The sequence below is a fragment of the Salvia miltiorrhiza genome, chromosome 5 (assembly GCF_028751815.1).
Source record: "Salvia miltiorrhiza cultivar Shanhuang (shh) chromosome 5, IMPLAD_Smil_shh, whole genome shotgun sequence".
In the NCBI taxonomy this organism is placed as follows: domain Eukaryota; kingdom Viridiplantae; phylum Streptophyta; class Magnoliopsida; order Lamiales; family Lamiaceae; genus Salvia; species Salvia miltiorrhiza.
In genome coordinates, this window is record NC_080391.1 from 8,777,508 (window position 1) to 8,798,602 (window position 21,095).

A 21,095-nucleotide genomic window follows, 5' to 3' on the forward strand; every position below is an offset into this window, starting at 1 on the left:
TCACACGTGACTAACCAAGCATACCCTACACTACTAACATGATACATGTAATGGCATTGACAAACGAAAATGAGAGCTATCATATAGCACCAACCCAACATGTCAAACATGACAAGCACACATATATCCATACTTGAACAAATAGAGATATCACACGTGACTAACTAAACATACCCTACACTACCAAAATGATACATATAATGGCATTGGCAAATAGAAATGAGAGCTATCATATAGCACCAACCCAACATGTCAAACATGACAATCACATATATACTCATGCTTGAACAAAATAAGCATACTCCCAATAAACAATTAGATTACTATCTACTAGAGGGCCAACGGATCAAAAGGAGAGTTATATAAACGACAAATCGATCAAAGAACGAAGCAAATAAATAAGCATGTTTGGAATACTCATAAAGAACGTGGTAGAATATAGAGACAATAAACCGACCTTCTCAAAGCTTCCAAAAATCCTCTCTCTATGTCAAGTACTCCCAAGCCCCATTCCAAAGCTCCAAAAGAATTGTGTGAAAAAATGAGAGACTTTCTCCTCTTTGTCTTATTATATGATGTTTGTTTGTGTGGATGTTTCTTTTTTGACAGATGAAATAGGAGTATGATCTTGGCAGTCGTTTCACTTCGTATATTCAAATTGCAAGAGAGTGTAGTATTATTAGTTGGGCAAAATAAAAGTGACGAGCTAAAGTTGTCTGCCAAACTTAAACATCTCTGCAAAAAGGGACTGTCATACTTTTACTACTCCAACAATTCACACGTTTATGGTACAAAGTACATAAAAAAAGAAAGGAAATCCATCTATCTACACTACCTAGCTATGTCAGCCAACACTGCTCCTATCCAAAAAGAAATGGGCAGCTCACATGCCAGTTGAGCAGCAACCAAACCAGGCAGGCTAGCTTGATATGACTCGACAGCAACACCAGCGAGGTCTTCATGCAGATACATGACTCGGACAGCAACGCCTACCAGCCAAACGCCTGCCAGCCAAACACCACTCAGCCAAACCAGACAAACCAACCAGACACCTTCCACACAACAATCATTTGGGCAACAGCCATACTAACCCAACAAGGCAAGCAAACATATCCTCCATCTATTCAGCAACAAAACAAATGCATATCTTCATTTACTCTTAAAATCAGAAAGTCACACACAAAATATATATACATATATATATATATATATATATAATCATGCTAGAAGAAGAGGAAGCGAACCTCTGGACACACACACAGATCGTGAGGAAGCTCATTTTCTTCCTTCTCGGTCGTCGTCTCCTCCCGACGCCCGGCGAACATCGCCGCCTCCGGCCTCTGAATCGTTGCATCCGGCCTTCGAATCTCCTTCGGATCTCTGGCCAGATCTAGCATCAGCAATCTCCTTCGAATCGACATTTCTCCGTACGCCGCCGACTTTAAATAAAATCAGCGAAGATCGCCACCAGAAAGCACGACGGCAAGTCACGTCACTTTCATTGGAACTTCCGTCGAACAAACCACCGTCGCCTCTGAAAAATTGAGGCCGACGACACTTCGAGCCATCTCCTCTCTCTTCTGCTCCGTCAAGCTGCGAGAGGGCAACCGGAAAATTGCAGCGAGAGGGCTGGCCGCTGCTCGCATCGCCACCCGTTGCAAGGCCGCAGCCGCGACCACCACAGCCACTTCTCGGAGTCGCCCACCGCGTCTCCTTCATCTTCTTTCTCCTCCACAAAGTAGCGCCCTTGGCGCAACTCACGCCGACAGCGGTCGCCAGACTCGCCTGGTCGCAAGTCGGACCTCGCCCACCGGCCCATGGCCGCCGGATCAGTCGCCACGGCAGGTGCTCCGCCGGGACGCACGACTGCATCGCATCTCTTCTCTTCCTCCTCTCATGAAGCGGCGCCTACAATTTGTATACCCTAAAATCTTGAAACTCTTAGTGGGCTATGAAAATCAACACAACATTTGGGCTGTTCACATCCTTAGGCTGCCCAAGGCCCACGAAAATAGGGACCCATATAAATAGGCTAAGGGCCATTAAAAGTTCTAAACCAATATTAATATGCACAGTTGCATATAATTATACAGCTAACACATCATAAGATCGAGAAATAAAAAGCGGACCACCCGTTATTGCAGTTCTATATATATTCGGGAAAATTTCTACCCGAGAATGTACAAATCACCCCGACACCGAATTAAGCTATTCAATAGTCATACTCTCTATTTGATAAATATCAAATTAGAGAGTGGGGGACAAACTGTAATGGACAAAATTCGTATAGCCCATTTAAATAAATACTCGTGGTCCAAATAATCAGCCCAATCCAAAAATCAAGTTAGTCCCAATTTTATTCGGCCCATACGCCAAGTCATTAAGGCCCAATCACGTCAAACCCTACAGAGGGCAACGACTTGGAGGAAAAGGCAGGTAGAGGAGACGATCCCGGAAATATCGGAGCAACTAGGGTTTCACGGACGTCCCGGAAAAACCCTAGCCGTCAAGACACCACACTATATAAGAAAACCAACTAGGTCACTCGACCCAGGCAGTCATTCGTATTCTCAGCTATTCCACTTACTCACGCTCTCAACTCTCTTCGCTTGCTCGATCTCTACGCCTCCACGCTCTTACATTCTGGATCGGGGCTTGCTCTGACCAGTCAGGCAGACCAACCAGACAGACCAGTCCGACCGTCGAGATTCACTATCTCATCTTTACTCTATTATTTAATTATCTTTATGCATTATATTCGTTTTTCTTATCAATTAATCCGAATTGTTTGACTGACTTGAGCGTCGGAGGCCCTTCCATCGACACCCCCACCGGTGCTCCTTGAAGGGCTCTAACGTATTTGTGGTTTCAGGTTGCTAGTGCCCGCCGACCCGGACGTGCCCGACGTCCTATTCGAGTGATTGTTGGATCTATCCCCAACAGGTACAGATAGTGACTATCCATACCCATACCCACGAACTAAATGGATAGTGGTTGTTACCCACGAAACTATCCATGGATATCAAATGGTATCCAAACCCGCTACCCATCAGGTATCCGCGAAACCCGCTATCCGACAGGTATCCGTCACCCACTATCCGACGGATACCCGCTATCCGCCGGATACCCACTATCCGCTGGATACCCACGAAATAGAATTTAAATATAAATTTACAACAAATTTAATAGAAAAAAAAAATCAACACAAATAGCATAGTTCAAATCCACAAAGAACAATGTTTAAATTCAAATTTACAAAGAACAATGTTCAAATTCATCAACTAAAATATAAAATCCAACAAAGAACAATGTCTATAATTGCTCGACAGTAGAAATAGAACCCTCTTCATTGAACTCTTCTTCTTCATCTTCAAGACAAGTCCAAAAGCTTTCATTCTTTCATTTAGCTCAGTATTAGACTTTGGGCCTTATTGTATGGGCCTATTTTAAAATATAAAATACTAGCCCATAATCTCAAAATATGTATTTAAAGCCCATATTTTATAGAATTTTTTGTGGATATTTGACGGGTAATTGACGGATAATTGGTGGGTATTTTTCGCGGGTAAACGGGTTTCGCGGGTATGGATATTAAGTATCCAAACCCATACCCACGAACTAAATGGATAGTGAATTGTACCCACGAAACTATCCGTGGATATCAAATGGTATCCAAACCCACCCTAATGGGTTCGGGTTTTCGCGGATATCCACTACCCGCGGGTAGATTGCCATCCCTACTCGTAAACGTACTAGTATGTGACATTGAGTTGAATTGTTAGTAAAATAAATTAATGTTACAAAAAAAAGTGAAATATATAATTCAAAATATGACAATTATCGTATTACTAAACTATTTGCTACTGGATTTGAAAAAATAGAGTTTAACATTAATTTATTTGGCACAAACTGGTTGATTCGATAAATCAAAGCACTTTATTCGAACATATGTATAATCCCCTAACTAGCATTTGATTCGTCCTACAATGCACAAGAAACGTTTTATATTTTTATATTTATATAAAACTGATACCAGGTCAATTATCATATTTATAAATATAATAATAATAAAAAATAAATATATTTGAGCCGAATATAAAAAAAATGAAAAAAAACAAAGAAAAATTCACAATAATAAAAATTGATATTATGAAAAGAATAAAATGAGTTTAAAAATGAAAATGAAAATTAAAATTAAAAAAAATGAAAAATAGATCTATTCAAAAAAGATGAGAGAGAACAGAGATATTTTTTATAAAAAAATATTTAAATAAATATTACTTTTATATTTTGAATCAAATATTTACATAAAATATATCATGATCTTTATTTTGAAATGCATATTAAATATTTTATAATTAGTCAAATTGTCACTTGATTTTAAAATTGATTTCAAATCAAATATTATCTTTTTAATATATTATAGATTATAGATTTAATCAGGTGTGTTCAAATGAAGTGTTTTGTTTTTCCTCTTATCAGCGTGTCAAAATAAATTAATATTAAACTCTAATTTTTCAAAGTCAAATATGAACGTTCTATTAGAATTGTAGTGATTTCGTTAACAAAAAATGTTAGTAAAAGCATTTTTGATACAATATCAATAATTTTGATATTTAATATTAGTGAAAGTTCTAAATATAAAAAATAAGATAAATATAAAGTTTATTCTAATATTTGCCTTTATTGTAATGAAAATATTAGGGGTGGAAATCCGGGTCGGGATGGGTACCCTATGCGGTTTTGGTAGAATACTCGACCCCCCCAGAAATAAGCTAAAAGTAGCACCCGTACCCGTATCGTCATATGGAATTGGGTACCCTAATACCCGAGTTCGGATACCCAATCCGAGTATTTGAATACCCGATTATCCGATTTAGCTATTAAAATTAATGTTTCATGTGTCATTATATGCCCCAACTTATATAGTTCAATTAACATGTTTAATTAAAATAATAAATAGACCGGTGGACATTTCAACATTTCGAAAATAATGATTTTTATTTATTGATGAGTTTCTTTTATCCCAAAATAATTTTTATTTAACTATACATACAACAACAATATGCAACATGTCGCATGCATAATTAGCATTATCACTTAAAATTTTCAATTACAAATTAGAAGTTTAGAATTTAGAATCAGGCAAGGGGGTGGCGACAACAACGTGGGAGAGAGAAAGGAAAGCAATATACAATGTCACAAAAGTCACCGACTATGTTATTAGTTTATTCAAATTGTGTTTGTATTTATAACCCTAAATTAATATATAAAAACTTAAATATATAACTATTAAAATATATGCGGGTAATCGGATATATCCGATAGATAGTAGGGCTACCCGATGGATATTCGGATATTATTAGATAATAAAAAAAAGTAGCGTTCTCTATCTAGTACCGCCTCATACCCATAAAATATGGTGTATTGAGTATCCAATAATCGATACAGTATTGGATCGGATCCGGGTAACCCGATTTTCCACCGAGAGAAAATATGGTCCCAAAAGCTCAAAGCAAAGGCGATAAGAGTATGCACCGAGGGCAATTCCGACATATAACCGCCAACGGTATCAACATTTAAATTCAAATCACAATCGGTAAAAGAGCAATTCAAAGTTCGAAAACATTTACCCCCTTCCTCTCAGACACTCCCCAGAAAAACAAAAATCAAGAAACCAACAATGGATTCTAAAAAACGGAAACCCAACCTAAATCATTCTTCGCCATCATCTTCTTCAATTTTCAGAGACATTTCGAATCTCAAAACCCCTCAACATCCATCGAGAAACCCGAGTTTCCCGGCTTCCCCGCAGTTCTTCACTGCTCTGAAAAATACCCCCTCGTCCTCTTTCCGCCGCGGCCCCAAAACATCGGCTTTGAAATCGAAGGCGGCCCGTAGATTGAAGGCATTTGAATTAGAGCAATCCAAGTCTGCACGGAATGCTCAGACTGAGAAGGAAAAATCACTGAGATCACTCGCGAGATCACTTACTGTTTGGCTCAACTTTTTGTTCGAAAACCCCAGTTCGTGTGGGTGTGATCCGGCTCTTTTTACTGGAGAACTTAATGGTTCTGATTCTAGTGTAGGCGGTGAGAAAAAGGAAGCAATCGTGAATAATGGGAAGAGAGAGAATTGGCCCAGCCGTAAGGTGGGAGTTGATGGGCCGTGGAGAGGCCCGAAGAGGCAGAGGGATTTGCTATGGAGAGGGGAGGGGAACGATATGTTGGCGAAAGATGGGTTCCCAAATTCCATGTTTTCTGGATTAAGGGTTTCGTTGCAGGAGATATGTAGTTTTGACGACTTAAAAGAGAGAATGAGGATGTATTTGAGTTTGGGTAGTTGCAAAGATATTTTCGAAGCAATGACTCAAGTAACAAAGGTGTGATTCTCATTTTCTCTATATATTAGATTTTGGAAATTTGAGTTGTACTCAACTTTTTACGATATCTGACAGAGTGATAGTATATCACTTAGTGGAGCAAGGCGCATTATGAATATGTCTTCTATGGTTTTAGTCTTTTGGGATACTTCTACCTTTTTATTTTTATTTTGTAGTGTTCACATTACTCCATTTGAGAATATGATTTTTTGGCTTACTACGTCTTGCCAGGCACTGTGAGCACTTGGTGGTAAATCTGGGAAGTGCGAGCAGTTAATTTTTTGCTAATTTTACGCTGTTTCACAGTTGCACTCTTGATGATCCCAAATGATAATATTGCTTTAAATAAGTTAGTATCTTATTCTTAATTCTTGCAATTCTGAGCTAAACAATGTAACTTACGTTCTCTAGCTAATTTTATTCCAAAGAAAGGTAAGAGCTGACTCAATATTGTATTACCTGGGAGAATATGATCATCCCAATGTATATTAAATTTAAATGTTGTAATGCCTCGTATCAAGTAAATAATGCATAGTGGGAACTTGGCATTTGCTGGTATTGGGAGTTTTTGGTTTCACAATCCAGACTTGGTCTGTTCTTGTTATTTTTTTGTGCCTCATTTCAACTGATGTCTATCCTTCTTTATCACTGATTATGCTATTCTTGCATGATCACTTGCAAATCTTTTTGTCTTATTTTTCAGAACATAGACGAAGGACGACTGAAAATGAGGGCAAGTTGCCCCGTAATGAGTGATGTTGGGATGAAGGAGAAAGCCATGAAAGTTCTCATGTCTTATAACCCTATTTGGCTTCGAATTGGTCTATACATAATCTTAGGTGGTGACTCCTTTTTGCCAAAGGGTAATGTCAATTCTGAGCCAGAAAATGCATTTCTGAGGATGGTTCTTGAAAAACAATTTTTCACACATGCTGGACTGGCTAAAGCTCATGCATACAACAAGCAGGTTGAGGGTTTATACAGGCCAGGTTACTATGAAAAGCTGGGGAATGTAATTTTGAAGAGATTCTTGTTGCTTGTGATTATAATTGACAAAGCCAAGTGTCAAACAAGTCTCCCCCTTAAATACGGGATTGATGGACTGGATGGTGGGTCTCCTCCAATGTTTACTTCAAAATCAAATATCAAATCAAGCCGTCAACTGGTTATTGGTAATTTCTCTTGTTCACATTGTGCATGCGTTTGGATTTGTGCTGCTCATTGGTGTTGTTCTTAATAGTTATGCCTGACTTGACTTTTGCTCTCTCTCCTCAATCTAGACTTTCTTTCATCTGATGTGATGCATGGGGAAGGAAGTGTTCAAGCACATCTTGCGATTGTTGGATATAGTGTAACTTACCAGCAAGTAAGAACTTGGCCTATACAATTTTCTTCTTACATTTTTCTGAAGAAGTTTATCTACAACTATCTTCATGATAATAATTTAATCATTTTTAATTTTGTGTCAAACTTACTTTTCACTTCAACAAAGTTATGATTACTTCCTTTCCATGCTACAGAATCCTTTGGTCGAGTATGACTTCAGAATCTCTAATCTACTTGAAGATCTCCGTGATGGCATCAGGCTTTGTAGAGCCATTGGACTCCTAACACATGATTCCTCCGTTCTCATGGTCTGCTGGATGTAGAGACTGTTTAGTTTGTTCAAGTTTTTTTCCTGCTTAATACGATGTAATGTTTGACACTAACTTATTGCTTTGATAGAAAGTGGTAGTTCCATCTGATACACAGAAGAAGAGCCTGTTTAATTGTGGTATCGCACTGAAATATCTAAGGCAGGCTGGTGTATCATTACTTGATGAAGATGGGACAGAAATTATAGGAGAAGATGTAGTTAGTGGTGACAAGGAGCTTACACTTTCCTTGCTCTGGAACATGTTTGTCAACCTACAGGTGGGTGGTGATTTTTTCTTTATTCACATTTTTCTTTTTTTGGGTCTTCAATCTCATTATTATATAATTCAAATTGACATTTTCTGTTGTTCTTTTACCTTGGTTAAGATATTTTAACCGGTCATTATTGTCTAATTTGAATAATTTAATGGGAAGATATGCTGCTGTGGCGTTTGATGTCAACTCCAGGAAAGAAATTTGCTGATTCAACCCCTTATATTTTTTGCAGTTGCCTCTCTTAATCAACAAATCACTTTTATCAGAAGAAATTTCAAATATTCGAGGAGTTGTGGTATGATCAATTATGCTATGGCTGTTTTTAATGCTTGTAAGGAAATACCATTACATTTAAGAATTCAATGTTTCATCAATGTTGCAATGCTATTTGCAGGATAATTCAAGCACCCAGATGCCCTTGGATTTGCTACTTAACTGGATTCAGGTGTTTAGTTGATGAAGCAGATATACCTTTCTTAATATTTTATTGATGTCCTCACTCACCTTTCACAGAGAGTGAGTGCTTTGCAAAAAATATTGTTCATTAGTTTGTTCTTTCCGGAAAGGAGCAAGCCTAGAAATTAGGTGAAAAGTTTGAGAATATATCAGGACTTAAAGCTCTAGTGTTCAAACTGGACTGAGAGATTCCCTAGCTCTTCATGTCAAGTTTAAGTTTATAGAGCGGAATAAAATAGACATTGTTGACTGAATAATATGGCTATGATTATTAGCTAGGTTTAATTTTTTTTCTTGTGTATAAACTAATGGATGTAAGCACGTAAGCTCGTATGCACTATTTTCCTTGCATGTTCTCCGCAGTAATTTGACAGATTTCTAACCTACAAGAGAAGGTATTCTTTCCTTCAGGCAGTTTGTGCAACTTACGAACTTAAAGTTGAAAGTCACTCATCCTTACTGGATGGAAAAGCCATGTGGTGTTTGCTTGATTTCTACTTTCGCAAAGAGCATGACTGTTCATGTTCCTTCAAGGTAATTTGCCTACATTTCCTTGTTCCTGTGATTTGGTTAGATTCAAACTTACTCCACTATGGTTATCAGGATCCATGTGGAACAAAGAATGAAGTTTCTATCATGTCAGCAATTGAATACACAGATGCAGTTCACAACTTCATACTGTCTCAAAAATTAACATCTTTGTTAGGGAACTTTCCAGAGGTAATGCTAACTTTCAATTTTTACCATGCACTAGTTGATATGGGAATTAAAAAACTTAGTTACTATCATGCCAAGCCAGCAGAATTAGATCTGAAATAGTTCCAGTTGGTTTTGTTGCATGAAGGATAATGTGATAGGAAACTAACTCATTTGTCACAAGTATGCTCTTACATACCATAATTATTATTCCCTCCGTCCCAACTAACTTGATTCGTATTCCTTTTTTAGCCGTCCCAACTAACTCGATACATTTCCTTATATGGAAACTCTAATCACTTTTTCACTTTATTACCTACCACATTTTTCCACAAAATACAACTCTAATCATTTTTATTTTTTCACTTTATTACCTACCACACTTAAAACATTAAACACTAGTTTCTTAAATCCCGTGCCCAAAAAATTTGTCTCAAGTTAGCCAGGAAGGAGGGAGTACTTTGGACTAAGTGGTATTAATAGCATATTTCCTGGTATACCCATCCATTACTTTGGACTAAGTGGCATTAATAGCATATTTCCTAGTATACCCATCCAAAGATACTTCAGTGACTACTCTGATTAATTAATGTAATTCTGTAAAGGAGTTCCACTCATTGGTTTGGGTAAGTACATCTGTTAGGTGCAAGAAGCAGTTTATCAATAGCTTCAGTAACTGTCAAGTCAGTTTTCAAGGGAATGGAATTAAACTTACTTTGATACCTCAGTCTGTGATGTTGTCCAGATCTATAGAGCAATCTACCAACAGGTCTTTTAGCATGATCATTGTTTGAAAGTGTCTCTAAATATCTCTAAAGTATATTAAAGTTGATATTGCTTTGTGTCATCTTGTATTCTTGTTGACTAATGCATGAAACTACCACCCAGGTTTTACAAGTGAGTGACATATTAGAGCATAATGGGGCAAGTAACGGGAAGAGTGTAATTATTCTTCTGGTGTTTCTCTCAGTTCAACTACTCGTGAAGAGAAATATGGTAACAGTTTGAATCACATTGCTCTTCATAACCTTACTTGTTGACATCTGGAGTTCATTTGACATTTTCTTTTCTTTCAGGATAAGTTAAATTTTCATAAACTGCTGGGCTATGGCTGCCAAAATTCAGTCAGCAGACAATTAATTTCAGAGTGGAGTGATGAGAAAGGTTTCACTTAACTTGCCTCATATATTTGGAATATCAAAGTTGATTGCAGCATTATCAACATGATAAAGAATTTTTTTGATCTTTTTAGTGACAGATTCTATCATTCTAAGCAAATAACTTCACTAAGAATATGGTACTCTAAGTATGATCGGGAATAAATAAGAAAATGTAGTTTCTTTCTTTGTTTGGTCAACATTGTTTATTTAGATACTTCCTCTCATAAGTTTGGTGTTTCATGGTAAGCACAAACCTGTCATTCTTTAGTTCCATTCCAAACATTCGGGTGGAAAAGCATGAAACCTTGGTATACTTTTGTTTTTCTTCAAGTTGATTATAAAGTAATGATCATTCTGCAAGAAAATATTAAGCTGCCTATCAACAGAACTTTATAACTTCATTGGTTTCTGATGTCCAATGTACTTGTCAGTGCAGATCCTAAAAGAGATTTCAAAGCTATCATAGCTTGGTGGCAAGATATGGCTCAACAGAATGGCAAGTGTAGCTTAAAGTCAGATGCTTTTTCTGCACGCTGCCTCTTAACTGACAAAAAAGACACTGTTGTTCAAAGAGGTGACATTTTCCAGAAACATTTTTAATTTTGATGTCTAATGGTGTGCAGTTTTAAGAATTCTAGACTTTCTCAAACATAGTATCCATATGGTTGGTTTTTCTGGATAATTCTCAATTGAATAATTATTGTTGTTGTCAATTCTAAGAAATGTCCAATTAGCTTTAATGTGATTGCAAGAAGCATAATATTCCATTTTGAAATGGCAATTCCAATCTAGCACGAAAAGATACTATATATGGTATTCTTCAGTTTACTTGTAAGGGTTTTGGAAGTATATAGTTCCTCAAACATTTGTCATCTTGCATGATGCATACTCACATCTTCCCCCAAAACCATTCCAACTTAATTGAAATTGGAAGAATAAAGTTCATGCTCTCTTCTTCTTAGATTTGATCTTTTTGATGAGTCATCCATCATACTATCTTGACAATCACGGTTGTTTGTTTCAGATAATGCTGCAACAATCATACAATCTCACTATAGACGATTAGCGGAACATCGAAAATATATGAGGATTACAAATGCAGCTCTTGTCTTGCATAGTTCCATTTTGGCTTGGGTATCAGTGAAGAAGAACAAATCTAGAATGGAGCTTGTTACAAGGAGTGAGCTAGGATCATCATCTTGTCTGTATTTCTTTTGAGCAAATGTTTTTTTGGTTTTACCTTCTTCCTACATTATCTGATCTATAGTTTAACAATACAGCTAGGAGGAAGCACTTGGAAAAGTTTGGCATGTATGTTACACTTTTGGCTGACAGACATTACTTTGTTAACTTGAGAAAGTCCATCGTAGTCGTTCAGCAGGCCATAAGGGGCTGGCTTGCTCGGAGTCACTATAAAGCAAGGACCATCTCTAATGAAGCATTTAATATAGATCTCATTGGTTTTGCCCCTGTCATCCAGAGCTGCAACTTAGGTCAAGGAGCACCTTCTGTTCATGCTCAGAGGACACTTATAGAGAAAGTTTCAGCTGCACAAGTAGAAGACCGAGCGGACAATCTCCGGACAACAGCAGCACTCACAATTCAAAACTTCTGGAAAGACTACATCATTAGAAAATCTATGTGCTGTCAGCACATTGCTGCAACCAAAATACAGAGTCATTATCGTGGTTGGTTGATGAGAAAGAGTTTTGCACACAAGAAGCAAGCAATAAGAGCAATTCAGAACTCTTGGAAAGACTACATCGTTATCAAATATATCCGAAGGCAGCACCTCGCTGCAACCAAAATTCAAAGTCATTATCGTGGTTGGTTGATGAGAAAGAACTTTGCATGCAAGAAGCAAGCAATAAGAACAATTCAGAATTATTGGAAAGACTACATCGTCAACAAATCTATCCAACGTCAGGATGTTGCTGCAACTAAAATCCAGAGTCATTACCGTAGTTGGTTGATGAGAAAGAATTATGCATGCAAGATTCAAGCAATAAGAGCAATTCAGAATTCTTGGAAAGACTATATTGTCAACAAATCTATCCGAAGTCAGCACGTTGCCGCAACTAAAATACAGAGTCAGTATCGTAGTTGGTTGGAAAGGAAAAGTTTTGCATGCAAGAAGCGAGCAATAACAACTATTCAAAGATCCTTCCAGTGTTTGAGGAGTAGAAGGGAGTTTCTGATGTACAGGAAGGAAAACGTGTCGGCTATCATTATTCAATCTCATTTTCGTGGATGGATGGCTCGTAAAAAAGTTCACAGAGAAAAGCATATTTTTGTCAGGATGCAAGTAAGCTTTTATTTTCCATTCCTTGTTTCAGTTAAAAGAAGTCATAATAACTTTGTGATATTCATCTTACTGCTGGGAGACACTCAGTTACCGGTTTGTTGCTAACTTTGACCTTTAAGTGAATTCACTTTCTTTCAAGCCAATCCCACCTTGAAAACTTGCATCTCTTGTTGCCTACCATAATTCTCCCTTATAAGCCAGTCTATTGGGATTTTTGTTCTCCTTTTCACATCTAGTGCCTACATCTAAATGCTACTCCCTCCGTCCCTGAAATAAGTTCCTCTTTTTCCTTTTTGGGACGTCCCCCAAATAAGTTCCTCTTTCTTTCTTTCCATTTTTGGACAACTACCCCACCACTAATAATACTTTATTTATTCTTACTTTTCACTTTTTCATCACTCTCAATACTAATTATAACACTTTTTCACCTTTTCACCACTCCCAATACTAATTATAACATATTTTTCTTCACTATCAATACATTTTACCACTTTTTCTTAAAACCCGTGCCGGCTCCAAAGAGGAACTTATTTTGGGGACGGATTGTTTCCACTGGAAAACATGCTAGTGTACAAAATGTATTGCTTTCCATTCACATGAATTGTATCTATAACGAGTGTTATTTGCTGATGTTGATCAGAGCTTCTGCCGAGGGTGGATGCAAAGAAAGGAATTATTGCTTCAGAAGGATGCTGCTATAAAGATCCAAAGTGCTTTGAATTGCATGAATTGTCGTCAGTCATTCATCTCTCAGAGGCTTGCTGCGATTGATATTCAACGTTTTATCAGAGGACAGGCCACCAGGAGAAGACTTTTAGGTAAGAAAGTTTTCTGTTAAAGGCTTTCTTTATCTTTTCTTGGTTTAACCTTAGCTGTCTTGAATATGCTTCAATGCAGGAGCTTTCTGTTCTACAAGATCCATGATGGACAGCTACCAAGGTCTTGAATTGAGAATACTCCTTCAATCAGTACTGAAGTTGCAAAGATGGTGGCGGCACATTCTGCAGGTTAGAATCAAAACAAAAGCCGCAATTGTTGTCCAGACGTATTTTCGGGGATGGATGGCAAGGCAAATGGCTAAAAAAGAAAAGCAGCGTGCAGTAGTGATTCAAGTGAGTCTCCATTGGACTTCCATTTCGCATGCTTCATTATGCTTTGTTGAGCAAGGATGAATGAACTTTCTCAATGTATTGTTAGACACCTTGTTTGTTTCTGCTGATAATAGGTCTTCTCAGAGTTTAAGCTTTGTTAAAGCACAGCTTTGATTCCTCTTTTTATATGAATTGAAAATAGTCTAACTTATGCTCAATCTTTGAGTCCTTATTGCACATTCAAGGTTGTGCCATCTCATTTTGTTCAACTAACCTTGAACTCTCACCGTTGGCAGTCATACTGGAAAGGTTACCTCGCCCGCAAAGAAGCAAAAGGCCAGCTGCTGGACTTGCGATTGAGAATGCAAAAATCTGCTGCAAATGTAGATGATAGCAGGCGCTTAATAAACAGGCTTGTTTCAGCAGTGGCAGAACTTCTTAATATGAGAAGTGTCAGTGGCATTTTGCACACGTGTGAAACTCTGGGTACGAGTTTTTTTTTCTTTTTTGAAAGGCTCTGGGTATGAGTTTTTAACATCTCATTTGTGCATAATAATTTGTCCATAGCATAAGATGATACAAAGGGCATTAATCTTGGTGTGTTTTTAACAGATGTGGCCACAGAATTATCACAAAAATGCTGTGAGGAGCTTGTCGCTGCTGGTGCCATCACCACTTTACTAAAGTTAATCCGCTCTGTTAGCCGGAGCATACCGGATCAACAAGTTCTTAAGCACGCACTCTCTACCCTTAGAAATCTCGCGCGCTATCCATCCCTCGCCCACGTACTGGTTGAGAGTCATGGATGTGTGGAAACTGTTTTCCTTGAGTTCCTACGGTGCATTCTCATTCTCTGAACTATTAGTAGTTTAGTACAAACTGGTGCGCTCATTTTGTTACAATATTGATAATGATCTTTTTCTTCTGCAATCACTTTCGTATTCAGAAATAAAGAGGAAGGGTATTTCATTGCTTCTGAGTTGTTGAAGAGAATATGCAAAATCGAAAATGGTGCTCGAGCTATTCGCAAGTCACCAGCTATTTTGAAGAGGTTGAACAACCTTGCTGAAGAACTGACTAGAAAGGCAGGAAATGATAAGAGGTCTGGATAGAGCAGCAATTTTCTATGTAAATTTAAGCTGAATAATTATTTTTTAATGTTGTTTATGCAATGAATGTAGGAAATGGAAGAATTTGCCAGCTAGAGAAAATGAAGAGAGAAGATTGAAAGAGGTTGTTGAGCTACTGAAACTCATCAAGGTTGGAGCATGAAGGTGCTTCTTACCCTATTTCCTTGCCTTTACTTTGGTGCATATGTTTTGTGATGTATTTTTTGAGTGCTAGTTGACATACTTGCCAAGGTTATATTTGTATGTATTAGATTTGGATTGTTGCTCAAATTGTCATGTCTCTATGATGACAAGTTGCCTTTTGCAGGCACAGATCTTCTTTGAAGCATCATTTACATTTTGTAAGATGTTTATGATCTTATAAAATGTGAATCTATTCTAACTTTCAAAGTACTTGAAAATGATACGTATTTTGAAAAATTGATGAACCTTTGTGAATAAAATAAGAGTCTCGTAATATGAGAAATATGGGTATATACTTATTTGAAATACTTATTTGGGAATGGACTGAAAAAAATATGGGTACTTATTCGAAATACTGATTACTGAGTAAGCATAATATGGTTCGGTTCATTGAATTTTAATGTATCCAAAATTGTTTTCGGCTTTTTTTTTAGTCCATTTTCGGCTGTTGATTAATATAATTGGGTAATTTTCATAAAGCAGCCGCCCCCTTAATTTATGTTTTCAGATTTAAATAGGCCCCACTGAATCGGAATCTTGTGATCCACAGGTACCAACGGCCACCCCACTTGCGCCTAGTTTGGTTGGGAATAAAGTTAAATCTTTATGTCAATAATAATTTTGGCTCCCAATGGCTTTTATTAATTTAAAGATAATATTAATATATTGATACGTTAATATTTTAAAGATATATTAATAATTTATAGAGTTCCTTGTCAAAAAGAAGCACTAAAAGCGGTACCAAAATTACTAGATACTAGAGCCGATTAAAAGAATCAGGAATTAAATTCATTTAAATGTTAATTTTTTTTATAAAAAAAACAGATAATAAGAGGTTCATATTTTACAAGTTATCATAATATTTATAATTGTAATATTTTAAAATTAATAATTTATAATAATTATGGGGCTTATATATTTATGAAGGATTTTCCAATAAATTATTATTTTATTAAAATTAATTATTTTTTGAAGTGGTCCAACTCCAACTTGAGACGGAAGAAATTTATTAATTTAGAGAGTTTATTAATTTAAAGAGTATATTGATGATAAAGAATAGGTTTCAAGTGGCATAGACATATACCCGAAAGAATCAAATATCTGAGTTATTTTCAAGAGCACGCAAGAATTTATGAATTCAATCATCCAAATGAAATGGAAGCCACACATATATAGATATGAAAATAGAATCAAGCAGCCCTTGCAGGGAGATGGGCGTGAGCAGGATGAATGAAAAAACCCCTCCTGGGCACCTTCACCGTCAACACGCCGTCCACGTACTCCGCCGTAATCCTCTCCACATCGACCCGCTCCGGCAGCCTGAATTTCCGGCTAAAGCTCCGGTCCGCCACCGCCTCCGTTCTTATAATGAGGTACCTGGAGTCTTCAACCTCCACCTTTATCTCCTCCTTGCGCACACCTGCAACCTCACAAACATATATATATATCTACCCAAATTTCAGTCCTATAAAAGAAGAAGAAGAAGAAGAAGAAGACGAACCTGGGATGTCGGCGGAGTAAAGATGGGAGTGAGGGGTCTGAGTCCAGTGCACATAATTTGGAGAGGGGAAGAGATGGCCATGGCCATAGCCATAGGTGTAATTGTAAATTGAAGGATGGAATGATGCGACTTCCATACTCGATCTCTCTCTCTTTCTGCCTCTGCCTCTGTTTATGCCTATCTATTTATAGCGCACTCAACTTGCCAAACTCACAACCAAAATATCTACACATTCAATTCCCAACGATAAGGAAAAACTAAATTAAAACTTCGCCAATTGCAGAAATTGTATTTTAAGCGTCACTAGTATCGAATCATTCCATAAACAATTAAAAATAATAATTATATATCATACATAATTATAAATCACAAAATTTAAATAGTTAAATTATTTATTTGTAATTAATCAAGTAAGATATGTTTGATACATTAAAAAATACTATATATTACTTATAACATAATTTATTGGTGCATGCATATATTATAATTATATTAATTGAAATAGTTTCATTAAAAAGTTGGCTACTTGATTAATTAAGCTATAATATAATTTATTTCCTTCTTTTGTTTTTCGATAGTTTGACATCTTACTTTTTATTTAGTATATTAGCGAACAAAAAAATATGGGAACAAAATATTTATAAGCAATTTTACTCTTCTCTCTTGAGCTAAAACATTAAGTATATAATTTTAATAAAATTTTGAAATATATTTATTGTCACTTTAACATTCAATATTATTAGTGTGGTAATATAGATACCTATTTATTTGTGAACCACGGATTTCAGGCCCGTGGGCAACACTAAAATTTCATACTAGTTAAAAAAACTAGGGATCACGATGTCCATATGGTGCTGCTTTTGCCGCGATGGCACCATTTGATGCATTTTTTATTTTATCAATTACAATTCTACCTTAATCTTAACACGACTTGATGTATTAATTTGCAAATCGACAAAGAATAATTGATATATGTGATTTGCAACACTGGACACACTAATTCAATGAAATCAAGAGATTTCTAAGAAATAGATGTAAGAACTTTGATGAGTTGCATACTTCCATGCTAGTAATGTTTCTTGCATGCAATCATCTATATTATACAAGTGGAGAATTTGTATGTAATCCACAATTTGGATTATCCAAAAGGAAATTTAAGCTAATCTCATGACTATTATGTTCAAGCAATCGAGTATGACAAAGTAATTGCATGATTCTAGTGAATTCGAATAACATGTCCACTGAAATCTAATCTCTAAAGCATGTCTTAATAACAAATCCTTTTACTTTCTATACAGCCTATATTTATTTGTTAAATTTTATTTTGCTTTTAAAATTTAATTACGAGATTAGATAAAATATAAACTCATGAAAATTTACAGTGAATTTATCACTTTGTCAAATTATAAACTTTTTTGTCAAATTTGAATATATTTTTATTAGATCATAAAAATTTACCATGAATTTATCACTTTGTTAAATATTTTTATACTTTTGAGTTTGAATTTCATGGAATACAATTTTTTTTTTTTAATTTTTAAGTCCATCACTTTTCACAATAAATTCATAATGCTTATTTAATTCTTATTTTAAACTAAGTTTGTGGACTAAATTTGTAGTCCAACGCTACTCATTTAATTATTGGTAAGCCTAGTTGTGAATATTTGCCCTTTAATCCATGTGGATATGAAATCAAGCGAAGATACGTCAAACTTAAATCTAGAAATGTTGGACAAACATACTCATCTGAACAAGCAAATACTGAAGCTCAAAGCTGACTAAGCTCTTCTTCCTTCTCATCTCTTCCCTACATAAACAAAATCGCTTAGCTTAACTCAAATGATAAAACAAATAACCCATATATGATTAAAAAAATCACAACAAACCTTTTGCTCGGATTTAATGGAGTATTAAAAACTGTCATGTCATCCTTGTGAATGCTTGGTGATGTTTTCATGGTATCCTTGATTGGGCGGGTGTGAGACAGTAACGACAACAAGATATCACTCCCCTTGCTGAACGTCCACCGTCTCAATTAACGGCTGAAACGCCGTCGTTCTGCGAGCCCGAGTACCATCTTCCTGCACCAGACCAGCCGCCATTAAAACACCATAGCAAAACCTCAGCTCCTCAAACGTCGGATTCCTAAACTCCAGCTCACCGGAAGCCCTGCAACGCACCACATCGAACACCGGAAACCGATCCTCGCCGGACCTCTCCAACCCCAAGCATTTGATCATCCGCTTATTCGACGCAAACATCAACGACTCCACCTTGTACGTCACCTTCAACACCTCCACATTACCAGCTATGATCGTCTACCGCCCGCCCGTCGTCTTCAGAGCATCCTCCGCCGATCGGAACATGTGAATCGCCAAATCGCGGACGTCTCCGCCGATGAATTGGATACACGGAAACGGCTGTCTCCGGCCGTACCAGTCGTGGTCCTTCCCAACCCTAACGCCGAAGAGGTGTCCCGGCCGTAACCGCCGCCACGGATCGGTCCGGTACAGAGATGCAACAGTTTTGAACAGAGACTTAATAAATGGAGGCCCGACCCCATCGATTTTCATTAGGCATGTTGGGAAATTAGGTGCAATTTCCCTTTAACCAGATATGCGACAACAAAATAAATGCGGAATAATAAAGACACAAATTTGATAACGAAGTTCGGCCAATTATGCCTACGTCTCCGGAGCTGCTGCAGATCTATTTAACAAGGGAGAAAAATATACAATGTTTACAACATTCACAACACTCAACTCACAACCCGTTATACCCCGAGAAAATTTTCTCACACCAAAAGCTTCTAACTAAGCTTTTGTCTCAAACCCTCAAACTCTCGTATTTGAGATTTCCCTTCAACTCACTCTTGCTCTCTCTACATTACAAAGCTGGTGAATGTTACATATTTATAGGCAAGGAGGGAGACAACAACATTAAATGTTGTGGAAGAAGTATACGACTACTTTTTTGCCTTTTGAACTATTATGGGCTAAGGTGCAATTTTTCTTTACCTAGCCTTTCACTTCTCAATAGTAACTAGCAGCAAACACAATCTTAGCATTGTGTTTCTTCAACAATTGTGGCTGATGTTTGACTAATAAGGCATGTTCCAGATCTGGGTCCCAGATCCCGACCCGAACTGTTCTCGAAATCTGCCGAACAGATTCTTCAAATGCTCGTCCATTCCAATTCTCCACCAGCAGATCTAATCTAACCTACAATGCATTTCGCGATTGCAACTTTAGTTAAATTACACTCGAAAAGGATCTAACTTTACGTAGCAAGGAAAAATTATGAGGTGTGGGTTAGAGTTGTAGACATAGAAAAAAGTTGCTGAGTAGAGAAGATGGAGGGTAACTGCTGCCTAGTGTAAGGGAATCAGGGATCATATCTTCATAGCCAACATCGAGACTCGAGAGTGAGTAATGGGCGCAACAAAGTAGGTATTTAAAGAAAGAAAAAATGATGAACTCTTTTGTATAAAATGTGGGAAAAGAAAGAAGATATTTAAAAATATAAATTTTTGTTATCCCTTATTTTTTTATGATAAATTTATTTATCAAAGAAAATGCACCCTTACTCTCATAACATTTTACAAAACGAGATCATTTTTTATTCATAATAACTTTTAACTAATATTTCTTAAAATTCATATCACTTTCAATTATTCATATTTTTGTGAGATTAAGGGAGTATCATTGCATTTTATTTGATCATGGGTGCCGAGTAGGAGTGAGCAAAATCCGGTTAAATCCGAAAATCCGAACCGAACCTAACCGAAATACTAATTCGGTTCGGTTAATTTGGTTTTCGGTTCGGTTTTGGTTTTGAATTTTGAAACTTTCGGTTTTTCGGTTCGGTTATGGTTTTTAAGAAAAAATATTTGGTTAACCGAAAACCGAACCGAAATAATTAATTTAATAATATATATATATTCTTTAAAAATTGAAATGATTATTATTAGTGCTATTCTATAAAATAGTCAATAATTACTCTTAATTTATACTCTTAATCTTTGGTAAAAATATTTTGAAATTTTGGATTATTATTTTTTACGGATTTCGAAACATGTACATTGAATGTTATTTAGTTATTTAAACTTTAAAAAATATATTGTGTATTTATTTTGGTTATTTGGTTTTAACCGAAACCGAATCGAAATATTTCGGTTCGGTTTTGTTCGGTTCGGATTTGGATATTAATTATATAATTCGGTTTTAATTTGATTTTTGTTATTCGGTTCGGTTCGGTGACCGAATAACCGAATGCTCACC

At 36.6% G+C, this 21,095-nt stretch overlaps 3 protein-coding genes across 3 annotated transcripts; 1 reads left to right on the top strand and 2 right to left on the bottom strand.

Annotated features, from left to right (window-relative positions):
* Positions 1–5,518: 5,518 nt before the first annotated feature.
* On the top strand, positions 5,519–16,965 carry LOC131025484 (uncharacterized). The gene is made up of 20 exons (XM_057955279.1): positions 5,519–6,382; positions 7,086–7,554; positions 7,663–7,748; positions 7,903–8,016; positions 8,108–8,296; positions 8,526–8,588; positions 8,688–8,738; positions 9,161–9,283; positions 9,353–9,469; positions 10,334–10,441; positions 10,522–10,609; positions 11,042–11,179; positions 11,630–11,806; positions 11,886–12,910; positions 13,551–13,728; positions 13,808–14,022; positions 14,298–14,487; positions 14,614–14,839; positions 14,948–15,103; positions 15,183–16,965. The coding sequence occupies exons 1-20, from the start codon at positions 5,684–5,686 to the stop codon at positions 15,271–15,273; spliced, it is 4,503 nt and encodes a 1,500-aa protein (XP_057811262.1). The 5' UTR covers positions 5,519–5,683; the 3' UTR covers positions 15,274–16,965.
* LOC130985776 (15.4 kDa class V heat shock protein) lies at positions 16,444–17,126 on the bottom strand. Its single transcript, XM_057908898.1, has 2 exons — positions 16,816–17,126; positions 16,444–16,734 (listed from the first exon to the last, which is right to left on the bottom strand). The coding sequence occupies exons 1-2, from the start codon at positions 16,949–16,951 to the stop codon at positions 16,505–16,507; spliced, it is 366 nt and encodes a 121-aa protein (XP_057764881.1). The 5' UTR covers positions 16,952–17,126; the 3' UTR covers positions 16,444–16,504.
* Positions 17,127–17,774: 648 nt separating this feature from the next.
* On the bottom strand, positions 17,775–20,005 carry LOC131025485 (uncharacterized). The gene is given in 3 exon segments (XM_057955280.1): positions 17,775–18,622; positions 18,702–19,419; positions 19,983–20,005. Coding segments are annotated over 2 exon segments (624 nt in total). The 3' UTR covers positions 17,775–18,622; positions 18,702–18,818.
* Between the last annotated feature and the right edge of the window lie 1,090 nt (positions 20,006–21,095).

Excerpts from the sequence above, each read along its gene's own strand:
- LOC130985776 (XM_057908898.1), bottom strand. The coding sequence starts at position 16,951 with ATGGAAGTCGCATCATTCCATCCTTCAATTTACAATTACACCTATGGC. Across the intron at positions 16,735-16,815 it reads TTACTCCGCCGACATCCCAG|GTGTGCGCAAGGAGGAGATA; the intron begins GTTCGTCTTCTT and ends GTGAGGTTGCAG.
- LOC131025484 (XM_057955279.1), top strand. The coding sequence starts at position 5,684 with ATGGATTCTAAAAAACGGAAACCCAACCTAAATCATTCTTCGCCATCA. Across the intron at positions 8,017-8,107 it reads ATGATTCCTCCGTTCTCATG|AAAGTGGTAGTTCCATCTGA; the intron begins GTCTGCTGGATG and ends TTGCTTTGATAG. Across the intron at positions 9,284-9,352 it reads ACTGTTCATGTTCCTTCAAG|GATCCATGTGGAACAAAGAA; the intron begins GTAATTTGCCTA and ends TATGGTTATCAG.